This window comes from Capra hircus, chromosome 24 (genome assembly GCF_001704415.2).
Source record: "Capra hircus breed San Clemente chromosome 24, ASM170441v1, whole genome shotgun sequence".
Lineage (NCBI taxonomy): Eukaryota > Metazoa > Chordata > Mammalia > Artiodactyla > Bovidae > Capra > Capra hircus.
The window spans coordinates 46422909-46444283 of record NC_030831.1 but is presented as its reverse complement, the minus strand read 5'-3'; the positions used below and the strand labels follow the sequence as shown (position 1 = coordinate 46444283).

The 21375-nt window shown below is 50.5% G+C and overlaps 1 protein-coding gene across 1 annotated transcript in view; it reads left to right on the top strand.

Annotated features, from left to right (window-relative positions):
• Nucleotides 1–13279, top strand: part of LOXHD1 (lipoxygenase homology domains 1) — a 198479-nt gene extending 185200 nt beyond the window's left edge. Inside the window, exons 38-40 of the mRNA XM_018039819.1 lie at nt 5160–5292; nt 6635–6793; nt 12799–13279. Coding sequence (XP_017895308.1) covers nt 5160–5292; nt 6635–6793; nt 12799–13279 — 773 coding nt within the window. The remainder of the gene's footprint in view (nt 1–5159; nt 5293–6634; nt 6794–12798) is intronic.

Sequence of the window (21375 nt, the reverse complement as noted above, 5' to 3'; positions counted from 1 at the left end):
AGTGTGGTGTTTGGCAACAGCCCTTCTATGCTGTGATTCAGGGGCCCAAGCTCTTCTCACCTGTCTGCCATTTTCAACATGTGGCTCCCACATTTCTTGAAGAGGAAAAAGAGAGCTGGGAGAAGGCACATTCTATACTTTCTTAACACATTAACTCATATTCTATGAGTCATGTAGCTCCACCTAGATGCAAAGGCACCTGGGATTGTAGTACCTGGCTGGACAGTTGCCCTGGGCAAGCTCTGTACATCACGAAAGGGAAGCATGGATGCTTGGTGGAAAGCCACTGAGCCTTCTGTACCATGCCATCCAAACTGCCCAGTGATGGACTCAGCTGCTTGGAGAGGAGTGATCACTGATGGTACTGGGAGCATTCAGATAAGGGCCAACCACTCATCTGTCAGTCTTCATGTATGAGGATGCCTGCCCTAATTCAGAGGGTGAACTCCCAGCTTCTCTAACTGTACTTACTGGGGGCCCACTTTTATTTTAGATGCTATGAACCATGCACCTTGCTTTGTGATTGTTAGTTTCCTTGTACTGAACTGTGCCCATCTGTGTTGTCCCTACGCAGCTATAAGCTCCCAGAGGTCAAGGACAGAATCACTCTGCAGGCTTTGGGACTTAGTAGGTGCACAAATCATTAGAGCTCAGCAAATGAAGGTTGTTTTTCCTTGGGGCCTCACAATCTCATTAGTGGTGGAGGCTAACGCATAATTGCTAACATGAGCAATAAAGGCTCCTGGGGCCCTTGGCGTTCAGGGGAGGAGAGATTTGTGAGGCTGGGAGCATAACCATGGAGTTTCCTTCACAGATTTCCCACCAAACAGCTTGCTAAGACCTATGGAATTTGGGTTGGTAGGGAGCTTGGTAGAGGGGAAGCAGTACTTGCATTAATTCCAGAAGGATGTGTGTGAGACAGAGATGGAAGGGCAGGAACACCAAGCCCAGGAATGGTCTGGATCAGTCTGTCATTATGAGGAGCCTGCAGAGGGCAGGGTGCCCAAAGGCCAGTGACACCCATGTCCACAGATGGAGGCTCATCTTAGGGAGAGCCAGGGATACAATTCAAGCCAATCATTCCAACCTCAGCTATCTTTAACCAAGTGACACAGCCTGGTGTGGGTTCTGGGACACACTAATGAATAGGGCAGAGATCCTGCCCTCATGGCACTTACATTCCATGTCTGTGTCCCCAGGGGCATCTCTGGGCACTTGACTTGTAAGAATAAACACCCTCTCATATCTGAACAGAGCTTCATGCGTGTGAAGGTGCTCCACACATCCCCTGTCCTCACTGGATCCTCATCACCCTACGCCCACCCTATGAGCTTGATAGGGGCAAATTCACCTCTCTCTATCCTAGGTATGGAAAACCAAAAACCAGAAAAGTGAAGCAATACATCAAAGACTCAGCCGTAGCCAGTAGGACTCATATGACCTGATCCTATCAGGACTCATCACACCACGGTCTCTGTGTCATCATTGGGCCTGGCTGGTACTCCAGACAGATCAGCTACTCCACCTTGTTTAGCATCCTGTTCGCTGCCTCACCTCCAATTTTTGTTAGCCGTGTCAGAAGCTGCTCCCCATCCTCTGTAAGCGTCAGCCTCTGTAGGTGATTCCAATGTGCAGGCAAAGAAGAAAACCACTGGCAACTTTTAAATAATACTGTTATTTGGGTCTCACCCCAGAGATTCTGTGTTAAGTCCTGGACAGTAAGATCATGTGCTTATGTGTGCATAAGCATGTACACAACACACACACACACACATGACACCTAGGAGGACAAAAAAATATCTCTCTGGGGCATGCAGTGTGCGTGCTAAGTCACTTCAGTCATGTCTAACTTTTTGCCACCCCATGGACTGTAACCCTCCAGGCTTCTCTGTCCATGGAATTCTCCAGGCAAGAATACTGGAGTGGGTTGTCATGCCCTCCTCCAAGGGATCTTCCCAAGCCAGGGACTGAACCCGCATCTCCTGCATTGGCAGGTGGGTCCTGAGCCTCCTGGGAAGCCCCCTCTCTGGGACATCCTCCAGCAAGACCAATGCCTCCCCGCTCTACAGCCCCCTTCCTTCTTATCCACCCCTACTTGAAGCCTTTTCAGGCTGCTCAGTCAGCCTTATCTGCGACATTTCCAGTTCCGATACAATCAAGCTTGATGAGCAACTCCCCAGGTCAGAGGACTCACTCTCCACCAGACAGCTCTGTTTTAAAATTCATCTCTATGATTATGTTCTTGAAGCTGCCATCTATTGGCAGTCCCAATGGAGGCAAACAGAAAACTTCAGGAGAGCTCAGGACTTGGTTGTACATGCCCAAACCCCAGCCCTAAGCTGGCTCCAGGAAAAAGGGAGCATGTTGGTGCCTGGAACTTGGAGGTTTCAGGTGGAACTGGCTGGGGCTTGGCTGTCTCCAGAGGCTCCAGTGGTTTCAGTATGTCCTTGTCCCCTTCTCTCAACTGTTTCTTTCTCTACATCGTGGGAAGATGGTGGCTGGTACCCCCAACCCCATAGCCTTCTAATCGAACAGCTTTGGTGGAAGGGAAGAGAGCATCTCTTAAGGAATAATTCTGATTGTCCAGGTCTGGGACTGTCATGCAAAACCACATGGGAGGAACTTGCAGAGCCAAGAAGGGTCCTGGCAACATAAGATGGGGGAGGTGATGTGGAGCAATAAGCTGCAGGTGCTCACTGGATGCCCAGGTGTCCTCTGGTGGTGCTCCTCGGTGCCTTGTGGCCCTGCTGTCCTGGCCTCGAGGCAAACACCTATCTGTTCAGGAGCTGCTCATGTGAGGTGTGTTGGATCTGCTCGGTGCATCCTGGGCTTCTGGTTCATCTCTGTCTGCAGATACCATGCCCGGAGCACAGGCGAGATGTCAAGGGCAGACAGCTCCGCTCTCTCCTGTCCTGCCACATTCATGCCCACTAAGCCCACAGTATCTTTGTTAGTGGCCCCTTCATGTGAATGACTTGCCTGGTGGCTACGGAGCCACTTTCTCCGGCCAGACTCCTCCCATGGGGGTGTTGGCCCCGGGGTGAGCCTTACATGGATCCCTCTAGGCTGGGCTGCTACCTGCCCCACCCTGTCAGGTCCCTGGTCCTCCTCTGTCCTTTCCTCCCAGAAACCTATAAACAAAGCTGAGAGTCATGCCTTCCACATTTTTATCAAGTCATTGATGAAATGACTTTTCCAAGGTGGAAATAGGCTGATTGAAAGACCGTTGATGCAACTGGCCACATTTGTTTTTAATCCGTCTGAATGTCCTCACTTACACGCCTTCCTTCTCTGCCTCGTCTTTGGGGCCATGAGGAGAGGGCTGGTTACGATCCACACGCATGTCCTCCTTGAGCTGATTGCAGGAAGCAAGTAGCTTCCTAATGCTCCCTGCTTTCTTCCCTGGGTGCTGATAGTCCATTTCCTCTACAGTGAAGGATCCTCTTTGAATTCACAGGTGTCTGGTTTGCACAAACACCTTACCCTCCCTGTGTTGGCTTTGAGCCCCCAGCCATGACTCATTCATTTCATGTCCTGGTGCTGTGAACGGTTAGGCCTGCAGAGACACGTTCTTCTTCCAGGGCTGTGCTCGCTGTGGATCTCCTCCCCTATCCTGGGTTCTTTGCCCGGATGCCCTTTATCTATGACTTGAGAGAAGTCACAAAGGCAACAGGTCACTGAGAGGCTGGGGTTGACATTACATTGAGCTGTAGACACAGCCATCCCTTCTAATTGTCTTTATCACAATTCTGAGATAAAAGCACAGAAATCAAACTATCTCTTTGGATCTGGAATCCCAAATCCTCAGTGACTCACTAACTGCAGGAAGACAAATATTGTGTCCTCCTGTGTGCCAGCTCCATCCCAGCTGGTCCACGGGGAGTGGGGCTGGATCTCATGGATCTCCCGGGTCTCAAGCCCCGCCCCTGCCCTCCAGTATCTTTGCTTATGCTCCTTCCCCTCCCCTGCTCCTACAGCATCCCTCAGTTCTCTGTTGATCACAATCATGAATCTTCTTCGAGGCCAAGCTCACACAGTGCCTTCTTCATGGAGCTTACTGAGAAGAGCCCAATCATTCATTATTCACTCAACAACTATTTATTGAGTGCTTATGTGCCAGGCACCGTTCTGGGCACTTGGGGTCTATAATGAGCAAAACAAAGACCCTTGCCCTCATGGAGCTTACATTCAGGTGGGAGGGAGGCATACAATAAGCAACAAAATGATAAGTAACTGCTTAGCATATTAGAAGGTATCAGAAGATGATAGAGTTCAGCAGAGCAGGCTGGAGCCCTGGGGAAATTGGGTTGGAATTTGGTTAGGGTGGTCCCTGAGAAGGGGACGTCTGAGTAGGACAGGAAGGAGTAAACCAGGTCAACATGGATGGAGGTGGGGAGAGGAAGGGGATGAGCCACAGACAGAGCTCTAAGGCAGGAGCAGGCCTTGTGCTCCTGGAGTAGCATGGAAGCCAAGCAGAGTGAGCAAGGCGGGGAAAGTGCTGAAAGATGAGGTTGAAGATGTAATGGGAGCCAGATCCGCTCTCTCCCCCTTGGTACTTGTGCCCTTTGCTGCAGGCTTTTCTGTTCTGTTGTATAGTCAGTGTGTTTCCATCTGGGGCCAGAGATGAGTGCTAGGGTCACCCAGAGTTTAGCCCAGTCCTGGTACTAGACACCCACTTAACAAACAATGCTGATCTGCTTGTGGGAACTTCAGGGGAGGGAGGTTGTGATGCTGAGCTAGACACCGAAGTGAGAGCTGAGACAAGGCAGAGGCTGTTTGCTAGAGAAAGTTCCAGGCTCTTCTGAAGTCTCTCCCACCTGGATCTTCCCCTCCCCTTTCTGTAGCTGGGCCCTGCCTCTCCTCCCTTCTCTTTGCTCCTGATCTTCACTTTGCATCTCAGAGACTCCTCCATCCCTGAGAGCCAGGCCCCAGCATCCTTTGGGAAACTCATCCCCTCCTTGTGGTTTGTCCCCAAATGGAGGCAGGCTCTGTTGACAACGCCTCGACTGTAAAGATTTTAACCTGTGCCCCAGCCCCCGCACTTAAGGCTGTGGTCTCAGACCAGATGTAGGACCTGAAGGGAGAGGCGGGTTTGCTTCTGCCCCAGTGCTGGGTGCCGCCTCCCCTCTGCTGACCGTCTCCCACCTTCTCCACCGCAGCCTACGAGATCGTCATAGAAACCGGCAACGGAGGCGAAACCAGGGAGAACGTCTGGCTCATCCTGGAGGGCAGGAAGAATCGGTCCAAAGAGTTCCTCGTGGAGAATTCTTCTAGACAGCGGGCCTTCAGAAAGTAGGAAGAGGGGGTGCCCACAGGGGAATGGGGATAAGTGGGGTGGGTAAGAGGGGGACCACAAGAGCCAACCCTTTTAGTTGGGGCTGTAAATATACAAATGGGCCTAACCAGCAAGAACATACTGAGTACCTACTGTGTGCCAACACCATTCCAGCTCTAGGGACGCAACAGGAGTTTTAGAAAAGGGAAGGGAGAGGACTGTCATTTAAAGAGAGCGCCCTCTGAGAGACTAGAACCTAATTGTTCCAATGACTAGGAAAAAAAAAAGGATAATTATGCAATATGATAGAAGTGCTAATTATGGCCACAATGGCAATCATAGTACAATATAAAAATGTTTCAGATTCATATATTATACACCTTAAATTTACACAATGCTATATGTCAAATGTATTTCAATTTTTTTTAACTTAATGCAAAACTACAACAAAAATCACTTAATTACAGCAAGTCCACTATGTGGCAGGACTGGGAATCACACAGATGTTATTCCCCATCCTTCCAAATGAGGAGCTCACAGTCTATTGAAAAGGGAGAGTCACCCATGAAAATGCAAATAAGACAGCATGGAATTCGGTTCTACTGAGAAGCAGGGAGGGAAGAGCCTCTAAGATGCTTCATAGGAAAAATCAAAATTAGGTCTCGTGTAATAGCGCCCCGGCTCAGCACTCCCGGCTGCCCGCCTCGCCCTGGAGAATCTCACATCTTCCTGTACATCAGAGCTGCCTCCGAACTGCCCAGATGCCCACTTCATCTCCCTGCTGCCTCCAGAATCTCTTAAATAGAGCCTCCTCCTCCCATAACCTCATTTCACCCTCTATTCAAACACCCCCCTTCCTGAAGATGGGCTGAGCTGCCCCACCCCCAAAAGGCAGCCCACCCCACTTCTTTTCCATTACCCCTTCCCTCCCTGAACCTAAACTCCAGCCAAGCCAGCCCTCCTTCCAGAAATGACTGCACCTCCAACCTTGTGACTTTGCCAAATCAAGTCCCCATCAGAAGACGCTTCCCTTCCCCTTCCCTCTGCTCCCTGAATCTCATCTCCCTCCTCAGCCCAGTGCTGAGGGCCCAGGGCCTCACCCTCCTCCAATACCATCAGCTATTACCAGTCACTGATTCTGGGAACAGGCAGCCTGAAGGGCTTCTTAATGGTTCCAGTTGTCTTTTTCCAGAACTAGACTGAAGCCCTCAAGCAATGGAGGCCTGACATCAGGTCTCGCTTGCCAGTCTATCCCTGTTCCTCAGACGAGCACTTAGGATACAGCTGGCACTGAATAAATGCTTACTTCCTTCAGTGGGCATGAGCAGCGCTCACTGATGGTACCTTTGTGTCCTGCAGGGGCACCACAGACACGTTTGAGTTCGACAGCGTCTACTTGGGGGACATTGCCTCCCTCTGCGTGGGCCACCTCGCCAGGGAGGACCGGTTCATCCCCAAAAGAGAGCTGGTCTGGCACGTCAAAACCATCACCATCACCGAGATGGAGTATGGCAACGTGTACGTGCTGGGTCTCCACCCTCTTCCCCCAGGGAGGCCTACAGCCAGACCATGGGCAAGATGGCAGGGGGCGGGGAGGTGTCCCCTTCAAGGCATCTGAGTTAGAAAGGAAAGAGGCAGCTGTACTGGTTCTTGAATTTTCTGAACCAGAGCATTACCCCAGAGGCAGGGGACTAGACTCGATGACCTTGGGTGCTCCAGCCTTTTTATCCAGTGATGCTTCTTTGGAAGGAAAGAAGAGCCAGTCAGGCAGTGCCAGACAGCTGAGTCTTTCCTTCCCTGCCCCCATGATCACTGTGTAATGACAAAGAGATACAGCTTTGAAGCCTGCTGCTCCACAGTCAGAGTGAATGCCCGTCATCCCTGTGGGCAGAGCGGGGACCAGCAGAGAAATCCCATGCCCACCGCTCCGAGGACCCCAGATAAGGAGCTTTACATTTCCCCCTCCAGGGCCTTCTGAGGACATTTCTAGAGGATTAAGGGTCTTAGTTACCTGGGTAACAGTTCGCAGCCATCAGTTTCTCTAATTAAAACCGCTTGGTAACTGTGTTGGAAGCCAGAAAGAGCCCTGAGGCTCTAGAAGGCAGAAAAGACACTAAAAAGGAACCAGGAGAGGATGATGGGGAAGCAGAGGGCAGCATGTGCCTCAGGGAGGGTAAGCCCAAGGAGAGGCTAAGACAGCCGGGCTACCCCCAGAACCACTGTCTGCCCCTCCGTGCCCCCCTCATGCCCCTCCTGGGCTGGCCCCGCTCTTGACAGCATCTTTCACAAGAATCGCAGCAGACAGAAGCAGCAGCCCTGCCGGATCAGTGGGTCCCAGCTTCGGCTCCAGCCTTCGGGGCCGCAGCCTCTCAGGCAATATCTGTCCACACTCTACCTGCACCCGTCGGCTCCCTGGAACTGGCCGTCTCCGAGCAAGATTATCCTTTGGGAATGGAGCAGGAAAGGGTTCTGACATGTGAACTTGTGTCTTAGCTATCTCAGGCTGCTGCGACCAAATCCATGGACTGGGTGGCTCAGACAGCGAGCCATTCTTTTCTCACACCTTGGAGCCTGGAAGTCAGAGGTCGGGGTGCCAGCGGGGTTGAGTTCCCGTGAGGCCTCCCTTGCTAGCTCATTGGAGAGGGGAGACCTGGTACCTCTTCCTCTCTCCACTAGGTGGCCCTAGTGAACACAGCTGCCAGTGCGGGAGACATAAGAGACATGGGTCCGATCCCTGGGTTGAGAGGACCCCCTGGAGGAGGGCCATGCAACCCGCTCCAGTACTCTTGCCTAGAGAATCCCATAGTCAGAGGAGCCCAGCAGGCTATGGTCTATGAGGTGGCAAAGAATCAGACACGACTGAAGTGACTTCACACACACACACACACACACACACACACATACACACACTTCTTCCCGTAAGGGCACTGATCCCATCATGGGTCCCCATCCTCATGACGTCATTTAAACCTAATGACTTCCCAAAGTCCCATGCACAAATGCCATCACATTGGGATAAGAATTTGAGGAAAGACAATTCAGTTCATAGCAGTGCCCTCTCAGGCTGCAATGTTATATTGTTGTTCTTTGGGGGAAAACCAGCTGGGGTACAGTAAACCCTGTAGGAGTCACTGGGCATGGCTGTGAGGAGCAATCCTGTTGAGGATTTGGAGCTGGGATGCAGGGTTGGGGAGAGTTCCAGCCCACCAGCAAGCCAACCTATACTGCCTCCCGACTGCAAGGAACGTGGCTGCTCATACTTCTCTACAAATGCCCAAAATAAACAAGACAATACAATACAATAATAAAAGAGTCGCCGCTTAAGTTAGCTTTAAACACACAGTGTCAGCTGTGAGAGAGTCAAAGGTCTCAACGCCACCCGACACCTTCCAGTCTCAGAAGGGCTGGGAGTGAAGAACTTCCCAACACACAGTCCTCAGCTGAGTTGTAGGATTCCTTGTCCAGTAGAAAGAATTTACCACTCCCAGTGAAGCATCTTTTCCTACATTCTCAAAAGTGTGGCCTTTCGTCAGCTGGGCTGGGAGGGGAAGAAGGGATGTCCACGGGCTGGGGATCTTCTCAAAGGGGGTATAGGGAGTCCAGACTCCAGATGCTCCAGCCATCACCTGGTCAGCTGTGTGGCTTCAGGCCATCACCCAGCTCCTCTCTGGGAGGAGAGATGGATGCTCTTTAGAGTCTGGCGGGAGGGGAAAGATGGCAGGAGTACAGCCTGAGAGGCTCTCAGAAGTCATGCTCCAGCCTACCTACTCTGCTGGTCTCAAGCCTGTGACTTCTGCTGGGTGGCCACCTCCCTCCCCCTCTGCCAGATATCACCTCTACCCAGAGTGAGGATGGGGCAGGGGTGTGTGTCTCTGTGGCTATTCACATGTCACCATTCTGTGTGTGTGTGTGTGTGTATGTGTGTGTGTGTGTAGCTCAGTCGTGTCCAATTCTTCCTAACCTCATGGACTGTAGCCCATCAGGCTCCTCTGTCCATGGAATTCTCCAGGCAGGAATACTGGAGCCAGTTGCCATTCTCTTCTCCAGGGGATCTTCCCAACCTGGGGATTGAGCCCGGGTCTCCTGCATTGCAGGCAGATTCTTTACTATCTGAGCCTATTTACATGTCACTGTTCTCAGTTCAGTTCAGTTCAGTCGCTCAGTCAATGTCCGACTCTTTGCGACCCCAGGGACTGCAGCACACCAGGCTTCCCTGTCCATCACCAACTCCCAGAGCTTGCTCACACTCATGTCCATCAAGTCAGTGATGCCACCCAACCATCTTATCCTCTGTTGTCCCCTTTTCCTCCTGCCCTCAATCTTTCCCAGCATCAGGGTCTTTTCCAATGAGTCAGCTCTTCACATCAAGTGGCCAAAGTCACTGTTCTAGAACACATTTAAATCCTACCATGTAAAGACCACTTACATAACACTATACGGATCCACAGTTCCCTTCTAACCAGCATGTTGGGCCATAATATCTGGATTTCCATGAAATACAAAATAATTTTATCTCAGTCTCTTATAAAAATCTCAAATTTTCACCTTCCAAATGATTCTAGTCCTGACTCTTGCAGCATTTCTGACCAGCTCTTTGTTGTTAATATCCTCAGAACTTCAGTGGAAGGACACACAGAGAGGCTTTTGTTTCTTTTCTTAAAAAACCCAAAATGAAATCGTTGTTTTATCTCGTTATCACATATAATACATAATCATTTTAAAATTCAAATAAGGCAAAAAAAATGTGTATGAGAGAAAGAAAAAAAATCCCTTTCGTAAAAGAAAGTAAAATTCCCTGAAGTCCTATCCATCAGAGAAGGCCACCATGAACATTTGGTGACCCCATTCTCTCTGGCCATTTTCTGGTATCTCACACACACACACTGTTCAGACAAGTATGATCATATTCAACATATTTCTAACATATTCACTTTTTTTCATTATTCTCTACTTTGCCTTTATTCTTGCTCACGAGCCTATTGCAAGTGAGAACAGCCTGGCATGTTCTTCCGCAGCTGGAGTCTTGACTCCACAGAGCCCTGAGGTCCCACATTTTGGTGATCTTATAATGATGTCTATTAGGAAATGTTTCCTTATAACTACACCAGGGACTCATTTTCAGCCAATCAAAACAACGAATTAAATATGTACCAGAAGACTTGGAGCCATTCCCAGGAAGCACTGTTGAGTGAGAAAAGCAAGATATGGGGAAACATGTATTATATGATGCCATTTTGTAAAGGGAACACTGACGTCCCACATGTGTTTGGGTCTAGGTGCGTTCTGTGCAAGGTTGGGCGAAACAGAGGGAAATTTGGCAAGATATATCCACAACTGTTACATGAGTTATCTGAGGTGAAGGCAGGATGCAGGAGGGGAAAAGGGAGACAGAGCCAAGCATGAAAGAAAAGAGCGCATTTAGAAAACCACATACGATCACAGGATTTGTGCATTTATATAGAATTATGTATATGAGTGGACATTTGCATAAAGAAATACATTTTAAGTGAATGTTTAAGCAAAGAAGGCAAATATATCTCCCTCTAAGAAAGTGTGGTATGTAACAACAACCCAGATTTATCAAGTGACAAGTTGGAGGAAGAGAGCTCTCCAGACAGAATTCGGATTTCCTGCCAAGTGTCTTTAAACGGCTGGCTCCTGTAGTGGCCAGGCAGGCTGGCTCTGGGCCCCGGCTTTGGGTCACCTTGTGCAACGACTCCTCTTCTCCAAGCCTTTGTTTCCCTTCTGTGAAATTGGAGGAGATGAACTCTATGACCCAGGGAGCTGATGAAATGCAAGAACGCAAAACCCAGGCATTTAGTGAGCATGCAGAAAACCAAGTTCTTTTTACTGTTATAGATTTTCATCTAAAAATTAATTTTTCATCGTTGGGCACACCCTTTCAGGGCTACGTTTCTGAAATTGTTAGCCTGTGCCAGAATTGCTTATTTCCAAAACTGTTAAAATGTTAGAAATTTGGATGGGAGAGAAAAACAAAGACATTTGTTCAGTCTAAACCTCTAGCACTGCCAGTGGGAAAATCAAGGTCACATAGGTGGGAGGTGGCTGGCTGGGGCAGACCCCAGCCCCCTTACCCCCAGGCAGTGTTTTCCCACCATGCCTCTGACTTCTTCCTATAATTATTGGACTCACTGTCATTACCCAGAGGCTAACACTGGGGGTGGGGGTAGAGAAGGGACTTTTTGGTCCAAGACCATTTCTCTTGGCCCTGGACTTGTTTCTGCATGTGGTAGCTTCTTCAATACTTTGCACCCCTTTGTACTGTGTCATCCGTGAACACATGCATATGTGTGCACACACACAACACACATACACACCCATGGTTCAACCCAGCCAAGTGCAAGGGATTTGGGAGCATACCTCTATCTCATGGTTACTTTTCCACTTGACTTGGCCTAGGATTGTTGTTCTGGTCCCATAGCTCCTCTGAAGGTGACAACAGTGGATAAAAGCATTCATCAGTCCCTTGGAAGGAGCAAGACAATCAGCCTGGTTGGTGTGCAGTGAGCTTAGAGAAGGGGAGGAACAGATTGGAGAGGTAAACCTGGGCGGAGGATCAGATCGTGTAAGGTCTTGCAGGCCTTTGTAAGGTGGTGGCTTTTATTAATACTTATTCTGGGAATAAGTATTAATCCATCACTGGTTCACTGGACATGAGTTTGAGCAAACTCTGGGAGATAGGGAAGGAATCCTGGCGTGCTGCAGTCCATAGAGTCGCAAAGAGTCAGACACGACTGAAAAATAAAAATTCTGAGACTAAGGATGAAAAAGAAAAGGAGAACCAAAGGGCAGTTTATATTCTGAGCAGAAGGATAAGATTCTCAGGCTTACGTCTCCACAGGATCACTTGGATGCTGTGCAGAGAATTCACCGTAGGTAGGTATTGAGAAGCAGATAGACCAGTTAGGAGGCTGACACATCCAGACAGAAGATGGTGGTGATTTGGATGAGAGGAGTGGCAAGGTAGTTAGTGAGACTGTGCCGATTCTGGACTTATTAGATTGTATTTTAAAGATAGGGTCAGTGGAATTGCTGGTGGATTAGATGTGGACTGGCTCAGCAGGTAAAGAATCCATCTGCAATGCAGGAGACACGGGAGATGCAGGTTTGATTCCTGGGTCGATCCCCTGCAGGAGGAAATGACAACCCACTCCAGTATTCTTGCCTGAAAAATCCCAAGGACAGAGGAGCCTGGCAGGCTACAGTCCATGAGGTCTCAAAGAGTCTGCCACGACTGAGCGACTAAGCACAGATGTGGAGTGTGAGGGGAAAAAGAAAAGGAGAATCAAGGGGCAGTTTAAAAGATGGTGATGTCAGTCACTGTCAATTTTCAGATGAACGAAAATTCATCTGAAAATTCTATCCTCACATTTTGACGGGGACGATTTCTGCCCTGAGATCTTGTCCTCTGGGGCAGAATCTCTGGTGGATGCCCAGGATCCTGGAGGGGAGGGCGTGAGCCTTGGCTGGTACTCCCTGACCTCCCCTGCTCCCACTGGCAGATATTTCTTCAACTGCGACAGCCTCATACCCCTCAAGAGGAAGAGGAAGTACTTCAAGGTCTTTGAGGTCACCAAGACTACTGAGAGCTTTGCCAGCAAGGTCCAGAGCCTAGTGCCGGTCAAGTATGAGGTCATCGTGACGACCGGGTATGAGCCAGGGGCCGGCACTGACGCCAATGTTTTTGTGACCATCTTTGGGTCCAACGGTGACACGGGCAAGCGGGAGCTGAAGCAGAAGATGCGCAACCTGTTTGAGCGGGGCAGCACAGACCGCTTCTTCCTAGAGACGCTGGAGCTGGGCGAGCTGCGCAAGGTACGCCTGGAGCACGACGGCAGCGGCTACTGCTCGGGCTGGCTGGTGGACAAGGTGGAGGTCACCAACACCAGCACCGGGGTGGCCACCATCTTCACCTGTGGCAGGTGGCTGGACAAGAAGCGGGGCGACGGGCTCACCTGGAGGGACCTCTTCCCTTCCGTCTGAGGGCTGCAGGCCCTCCCTCTCCCTTCGCACCAACTCGCCCCCGCCACACCTGCTACCTTCCACCAGGGCTTTCAGGAGTCCTTTCCTGAAAGCCTCCTGGAGCTGAGACTGGGGAGCCAGAGCTCCACGATCCTTCGGAGGTCACTGTGGGTAATGGCTGGTGGGATCCCGCCCTCTCCTGGGTCTCCTGAATCTATGGGAATCCGTCAACGTGTGTCATAATCTGTGGCTGCCCAAAAATAAGTTTTGGCATTTTCTTTTTCAATAACAGTAGTGACCAGGCTGAGATGGGCTGGGCGTGGATGGGAAATTGGGGCTTCACCCAGGGGATAGAAGTGGGAAAGAACAGGTCCTCAAAGTGATGTATTTTAAGCAAGAACTAATTAACACTTCCCCCCCACCCCCCCAAAAAACTGAGCTAATTAAATTATTACCAACCACACCCAGCAATGAATTCATCTGGGCATCTGCTCACTTAGAAACACATCCTTTTCCCCCAGTTTCCATAAATCCAGCAGCCAATGGAGAAAAACATCAGGAGGAAGAATTTTAGCTGAAAGGATTTATAAGCCTGTGAACAGATACCTGATTCTTTCCATCACTTTTCAAAGAACGCATTGCCAAGTGCCCGTGGCTGCCCGAGCCAGAGATAACACAGTTGAGACACAGAGACCTGAGCAGCAGTCAAAGGGAGAGGTCACCTGGAGCAGCCTGGTCCCTGCTGCACAGGGGCTGGGAGGGCAGGGGGACATCTGTGGTGTTTAACACCTGTCACCTGTGGCTTGCTGTGGGCAATGTGGACTGACAGCTGAGAAGGGACTGGAAGAAAATAAAGGTGTGGTCTCTGCCTTGAGGGGGATGACCCTGATGGAGAGGCAGCTGGAGAGCCACATATCTGTGTGTGTGCACACATGTGCGTGCATGCACACACATGCACACATGTGCTTGCACACACACACACACACACACACCCTGATCAACCATCACAAGAGTGCTGCAGAACTCAGCCCCTGAATTCTCATTTTCCTGCAGACGGTGGGGTGGGACTGAGCAGAAAGGTGCATCAGGCCAGGAAGTCTTCCTGTAGGAGGCACCCAGCATCAGCATTTCTGTTGTGTCACCACAGGGCCTCTAACCCAGGCAGATATAAACGTGGTGAGGCTTCCTGGCTCTGCGCTTTGAGAGACCCTTAGAGAGAGGCCGCCGCAGTAAGCACAGGCCAAGAGGCAGCAAGAAAGCAGCAGGCTTGAGTCCCAGCTCTTCCTTCTCCCTATTGGGAGAGATTGGGCACATTATCTCATGTCTCAGGCCTCAGTTTTCTCATCTGTTAAACAGGAAGAATAACACTGACTTCGTAGGTTATTATGAAGACTAAGTGAGTTAAAATGCAGACCAGTTAATTCAGCACCTGCAATGAAGGGTTTGTCCATCATATTGAATAAGCAGGACTCCAGGGACTGGGGTAGGATCGGGGACCAGTAATCATTAAACAGCTTTCTCTGTATCTTTTTCTGGAGCTGGTTCTTCCCCTGTCCCTGGACGAAAATTAAGGCAAGCCTCATAACTCTTCTGGGCTCTCGTAGGTAATAAAACGTCCAACAGCCTCTTTAAAGCCACAAAGTCCATCTCAGTTCTGTGATTTAAATGTTTGGCTCCAGTACAAAGACCAAAGCATTCTACTTAGAGGTGAGTCTCCTCCCATCCCCCAGCTCAGTCCGGTCCCAAGCAGTAACCAAAGTGAGAAAATAGGAGTGTGTGTGTGTGTGTCAGTGTGCACACGTGTATGTATGAGTATGGGGTCAGCCTCACCTCTTGCCCCCACTTTGCACGTTTACTCCTGACCCTGATACCCCATCCCTGAGGGAGGGAGGAGAGGCAAAGAGGGCGGCTTCCTGCTGGGGGCACCATTGTGGACAGAGTCCTGCTTCCTGGACTGGGAGCCTTCCTCCCACGAGCACTTGTGTGGGCTCTGTCTCAGGCCCCCCACCTCCCTCTCCCACTGTGTCGTGCTTAGAATCTAAGACACCCAGAAGGAGGCTCTCTGGCATCCTTTGCTCTCACAAGTCCTGGGCACTCAGGCCACTCTGCCATCAGCAGTCAGCCTGCCCATCCCTCACTCCCACAGTCTCTCTGGATGCGGCAGGGCGCTGTGTCCTCAGCTGAGATGGACACATCCCCCTCTCCAAATAGCCCCATTGAAACCCCAGTCACAGCCTTGGGCAAAAGGGCAGCCAAAGGGAGGGAAGGGGTACTCCCTGCCCACCCTCAGCTCTTTCTGAAAGCCCTGCCCTCGTATCCTTGCCCACCCCCTTCTCAGGCTCTCCGTCTGTCTGTCCATCCTCTGTTATACTTGGAGGGTGATGCTCAGCTCAAAGTTGAAAGCACTTTCTGCTCTGTCCTCTGGCAAGCGCTATTCCATCTGAGTATGGAATGTAGCATCTATTGTTGATCCAGTCAAGACTGGGAGGGGAAAGGCCCTGTGTTTTTTTCAGTTGCTGATGTGCTCAATAAATGTGGGCTTACTCATACTGCAAAGGGCTGGACTGGTTTGGGAATATACCCCATAATCTGCGTCAACTTTCTTTCCATCTCTTCTTGGCCCTGGCTCCTCTCACTCCTCACCAGGGACTTGTGAAGATGGGATGAAACTACTGCTGTGAAAGCTATCAAAACTGTTATCCCTTCTGTTCATCGGGGTGCATTCCATCTCCCGCAGGGCACCTCCTACCTGCCTGGTTTCCCCAAGTTCCTGGGGACCTGGGCCAGTTACAGCGGCTGTGTGTCCAGCCTGTTTGTCTCCAGCGATGCCACACACTGTCCGTATGCTGAGCCTCTGGTTGGAGCTGTTCCTCGGGCTTCAAGTCTTCTCCCCACCATCCAGCCCTCCCTCCCACCCTGTTCTGAGGCCCCAGGCCAGTCTGGCCTCCCTGCTTCAGAGGCGCAGGAACTGAGGACTGGAACAGGCCTCTGACTCACCAAGGCTCCCAGAGGGACAAGGCTGCGCTTGCAGAGGGTTGTCTGATACCCTTCGCGCTCCCACAGGAGGTGGAGGGGAGATGGGCAGTGCAGTGGAGAGGGGAGTCTTCCAGAATGCGCCAGCATCAGGTCTCTTCCCCACAGACCTGCTTCTTGGCGCTAGGCACTGCCCTTCCCTCGGGGCCCTGAAGTCCTCCTTCCCCCTCCCAGGCTGCAGGCGACCCTGCTTAGCAGAGCACTGGGGAGAAGGGCAGCAAAAGGAGGGGCCCCTGCTGCCCCTGCTGCCCCTGCTGTGCCCTCTCTGCCCTGAGGAGGGAATGTGGAACCTCTCCCCTCGCAGAAGCCTCCAGGAGGGGGCACACTCCAAATCTCCACCCCGCGCTGGACCCTGGGCTGGGCTCGACCCCTCAGTTCCTGTCTCTTCCACAGAGGAAGGGCAGCAAGGAAAGCTGGGATTGGGAAAAGCAAGCAGGCAGCCCAGGGCACAAACGTTAAGGAGGCACTCAACCTCAGCCTCGTGCAAAGGCAGGGCTGGTGCCCAAGAGTGGGGCTTCCTTAAACATTGCACCCAGGGCACCTCGCTTGCCTCGTCATCCCTAGTCCTGGCCCTAGAAGAAAGAAATTTTTCTACCCAAAGTCCCCACGAAGCTCTGTATCCCAATAGTCCTAATAGCAAGGCTGAGACTCAACAGCCAGCCATGGGGAAGGTGAACAGCCCCTTCTCTATGGAAGGTGTCTCCTGAACCCTTCTCACCTCCAGGTCCCTGCTGCTGACATGACCCCTGGTCATTGCTGGGGGCATCAGCCATGGCTGGTAGCTCTGAATAGTCCCTTTCCTCCAACCAAGACAAAACCCCTTAAAAGTGAAAGTCGCTCAGTCATGTCTGATTCTTTGCAACCCCATAGACTGTAGCCTGCCAGTCTCTTCTGTCCATGGAATTTTCCAGGCCAGAATACTGGAGTCGGTAGCCATTCTCTTCTTCAGGGCATCTTCCCCAACTCAGGAATCGAACCGAGGTCTCCCGCATTCCAGGCAGATTCCATCTGAGCCACCAGGGAAGCCCCCAAACCCCTTAAGATGAAGAAAACAAAACAAGGAATAGTCTCGTCCTCCTCTGCTCCTCTGTTCCATTTCCTATCGTCTTCTCCAGACCTGCTCGTTCCTTCCCCAGCCCCACCCCACTCCTGCACTGACAGCTCACATTGTTAGAAAGTTCTTTTTTAAAAGGATGGCTTCTTGAGTGCCAAGGTTTATATCAGCATCATCTTTCCTCATTTGATTCTGAAGCAAGTCTGCATTAAAGAATATTTGGAGAGAATCTTAAATGTAGAGCTACAACTACAAAGTATTTCCAAATAAAATCCTGCATGCGTGCGTGTGTGCTAAGTCACTTCAGTCGTATCTGACTCTGTGCAACCCTATGAACTACCAGGATCCTCTACCCTGCAAGATAAGTCTTCCAGGGACCTCAGCCTTGGACAAAGGGAGTATGGGCAAGGACATTTGACATTTCTAGTCCTAAATTCAAGAATAGTGGAGTGATTGGATATTTCTGAACAAACATGCATTGGCAGGCAGGTTCTTTACCACAAGCACCACCTGGGATGCCCAAATACCCCAGGGTCCGCATTAAAGAAAAAGGCTCATTTGCAATTAGCACAAGTTATTTACACAGGAACTGTTACACCATGGTCTAAGAAACACTTTTTCTCAGAAGCAGGTTAAACGAAAGCCTTCAATCATATTTTCTCAGCTCTTTAACTGAACAACATTCTCCTTCCAAGATTTTGATAAGTAAACTCAGCTCTCTTCAGATATAACCCTTCTGAATTCTGATTATGTGGGCTCCAAATGGAATAAGGTCAGAAGTACTATGGATGCCCGCTTCTGGAGGACCCTTGGTGCTGTGTCTTTGTCTTGAACAGAGACCCCCATTGCTCTCAGCCCCTTGGCAGAGGTTGACCCCAGGCATCACCCACTTGCAAACAGCCAAATGTTCTGAGTGAGGGCAAGATAAGTCTTCCAGGGACCTCAGCCTTGGACAAAAGGAGTATGGGCAAGGACATTTGACATTTCTAGTCCTAAATTCAAAAGGAGAAGGTTGGGTAGTGTCACTGGAATGGGGGGAGGGGGCAGTGATGCTAATGAGCTGGAGGGAGGGTGGGTTCTGTGTGTCCAGCCTCAAGGCTTCAATGTGGCTTTTATTCTAGACTCTCCAGCTGAATGTGGGAAAGACTTTTAATCAAGCAGTTGTTCCTGGTGTCTTGATTTTAAGGCCTCAGCCACCAGCCCTTCTGCTGGACAGACATTTTTGGTGACTGACCATGGCCTGGAATGGTCAGAGAGGAAGAGGGGACATTGATGGGGCCTCGGAAATTCTCCAGAGAAAGGAGAGGAAGGAGAGGAAGAGAGGAGAAAGACTATGAAAGGCAGGGATTAAAAAAAAAAAAAAAACATGCACACACCATCACCATTATCATTGTCATGGCTATTATTTATAGAGCACTGACTATATTCCAGACAGTGCCTTACCCGCGTGAGCTCACTGAAGCCTCAGAAAGATCTATGAGACGGCGCTCTTGTTACCCCTGTTTCACAGATGAAGAAACAGAAGTACAGAAAGTGTAAGCAAGTCGCCCAAAGTCACACGGCTAACAGGCGCCGCAGAAGGGCAGGGGTTTCCTTCAAACAAAAATGTTAAACGGAAGCTCAAAGGTGGAAGAACTTCAGCTGTGGCTGGTTGTGGGCAGGGAGCGTTCTGAGACAGAAAACGCTCAGGAAGGGCAGGTCCCATGGGCAGGAGCCTTGCTTGCAGGTGAGGCTGCGCCCAGAGCAAAAGTAAGTGTGGAAAGACAGTGCCTGGTGGGGAAGGCTCTGGTGTGTCCCCCTTCCGGGGAATGGGGAGTGTGGGGGAGTGTGGGGCCCTAAATGGGAAACCTTAAAAAAGATGGGTTAGCTTTGTGGTGGGAAACTAAGATGGCGCCTGGCGGAAGAGATAGGGGCGTGGTCTATGTTACAGTTTTTTATTGGCTCTCTTGATTTCCACGCACGTGGACAGCGCGTGATCACCATAGACTTCTGTTATAATGAAGGCACATGACGATTTGACCCTTAACAAGATTGGTGCAACTATGGCATATTACGATTTGACCTTTAACGTGATTGGTGCAACTACGGCATATTAGGATTTGACCTTTAACGTGATTGTGCAACTATGGAAAGTCCCTCGCAAACCCCCGCTGCTTGCCTATATAAACCAAGAGTTTGTGGCAATAAAGCGGAACTGCTTAGACGGAACCCCTGTTGTGTCTTATTGTTTGTCCCTCGATGAGGGGCTGGGTTGATGGACAGCAGGCTCACCTCTCCTCAGTACCCCTCGGCTTTGCTGAGGGAAGTTCCACTGCCTCTCTGTTTCTGCAGAGCGCCCCCTGCAGGGGAGAATCAGGGCCAGAGGCCAGGCGTCATCTTGGGGCCACGCGATGTGTGCTGAGTGCAGCAGCTGGGGAGGCCTGAGAGGGAGGTGGGACCAGGGTGCAGATGTCACCTTCGGAGTCACCCGGACTGGCCCCGGGGCACCAGTGATGGAATACGATTCCCTGGTGTGTCTAGGGGGCGGTTCAGATGAGATGAGCATTTGAGACAGTGGACTCAGTAGAGTAACTGGCCCTCCCCTGTGTGCGTGGGCCTCATCCAATACCCGGAGTGGCTCAAGAAAACCAAAAGCAGAGGAAGGGAGGATGTATCCCCTTCCTTCCTGCCAGAGGGCCTGGGAATGTCCCCATCGGCTTCCTGGTGCTTGGGCCTCCTGGACTCAGACTGTCGTCTTTCCTGGGTCTCCAGCTTACAGAGGGCAGATGTAGGACAACTCAGCCTCCAGAATCCCATGAGCCAATTCTTCCTCAAAATAAATCTCCATGTCTACAAATAACATATCGTATCCTATATTATATCATATTAACCCTACTGATTCCGTTTCCCGAAAGAGCCCTGACAATCACAGCCAGACTCCATCCTCCTTAACCTCCTGAGGGCTATGGAAACCGGGAGTCATGGGCAGAGCCTGGATATTTTCTAAGAAGTCTGTCTTCCTGGGCGCTGTGATAGGAGGTGGGACAGGGCTGGAGATTCAGAAGGCTACCCACCAGCCCACAAGTTGGGTGGGCACAAAATCCAAGGAAATAGAGCCACTCCCCTAACCCCATAAGGCCGTGCCCCAACAGAGATTAAGTAGCCAAAGATGACAGAGGGGGCCTGTGGGATGTTGGGGGAAGGAGCTTGGCTTCCTATCCACGTGCTTACAGCTGACAAACAGGGATAGTGGGGTGTGAGCACACGGCTGACTAGTGAAGACCAAGGAGCCCAGGTTCCCGGAGCAAGAGATACAGGTGGAACTGTGGGGAAAATGACAGATAGCATTTTGGATCATCTGGCTCGAACGAGAGCTAGAGATTTAAATGTTCATTTTGTTTTTGTGTGTGTTAGTTGCTCAGTCGTGTCCGACTCTTTGCAACCCCATGCACTGTAGCCCGCCACCAGTACATGGAATTCTCCAGGCAAGAATACTGGAGGGGGTTGCCATTCCCTTCTCCTGAGTATCTTCCCAACCCAGGGATCGAACCCCAGTCTCTTGCATTGCAGGCAGATGCTTTACCGTCTGAGCCACCAGGGAAGCCCACTTAACATTCATTTAAATGTATGAAATTACATACAAAATGAGTGAAAGCGATGGACCTTAGTTAATAATAAGGTAACAATGTTGGCTCCTCCACTACAGCAAATGCATCTACCAAGACGAGATGTTAATGGGTGGCCATGAGGGAACATATGGGAGCTCTCAACTCTCTTTTCAATTTTCTGTACACCTGAGACTGTTTTGAAAAAATAAACTCTGTGACTGAGGGGGAAAAAGTTCGTTCACATGGGCTCTGCTCTGCTTGTAGTTTGTAAGAGAAAGTCATCTTCCAGTTCACTGACCCATACTTTTCTGAGAATAGACTCTAGACACAGCAAAGAGAGTCTGAGTTTGGGCTCTTATGAAGGAATAAAAAATCCAAGCCCAACTTTCAAAAATCAAATCTTTCTCTTCTACGGAGAAACTGAGGAGCCTCCAGATCAAAAC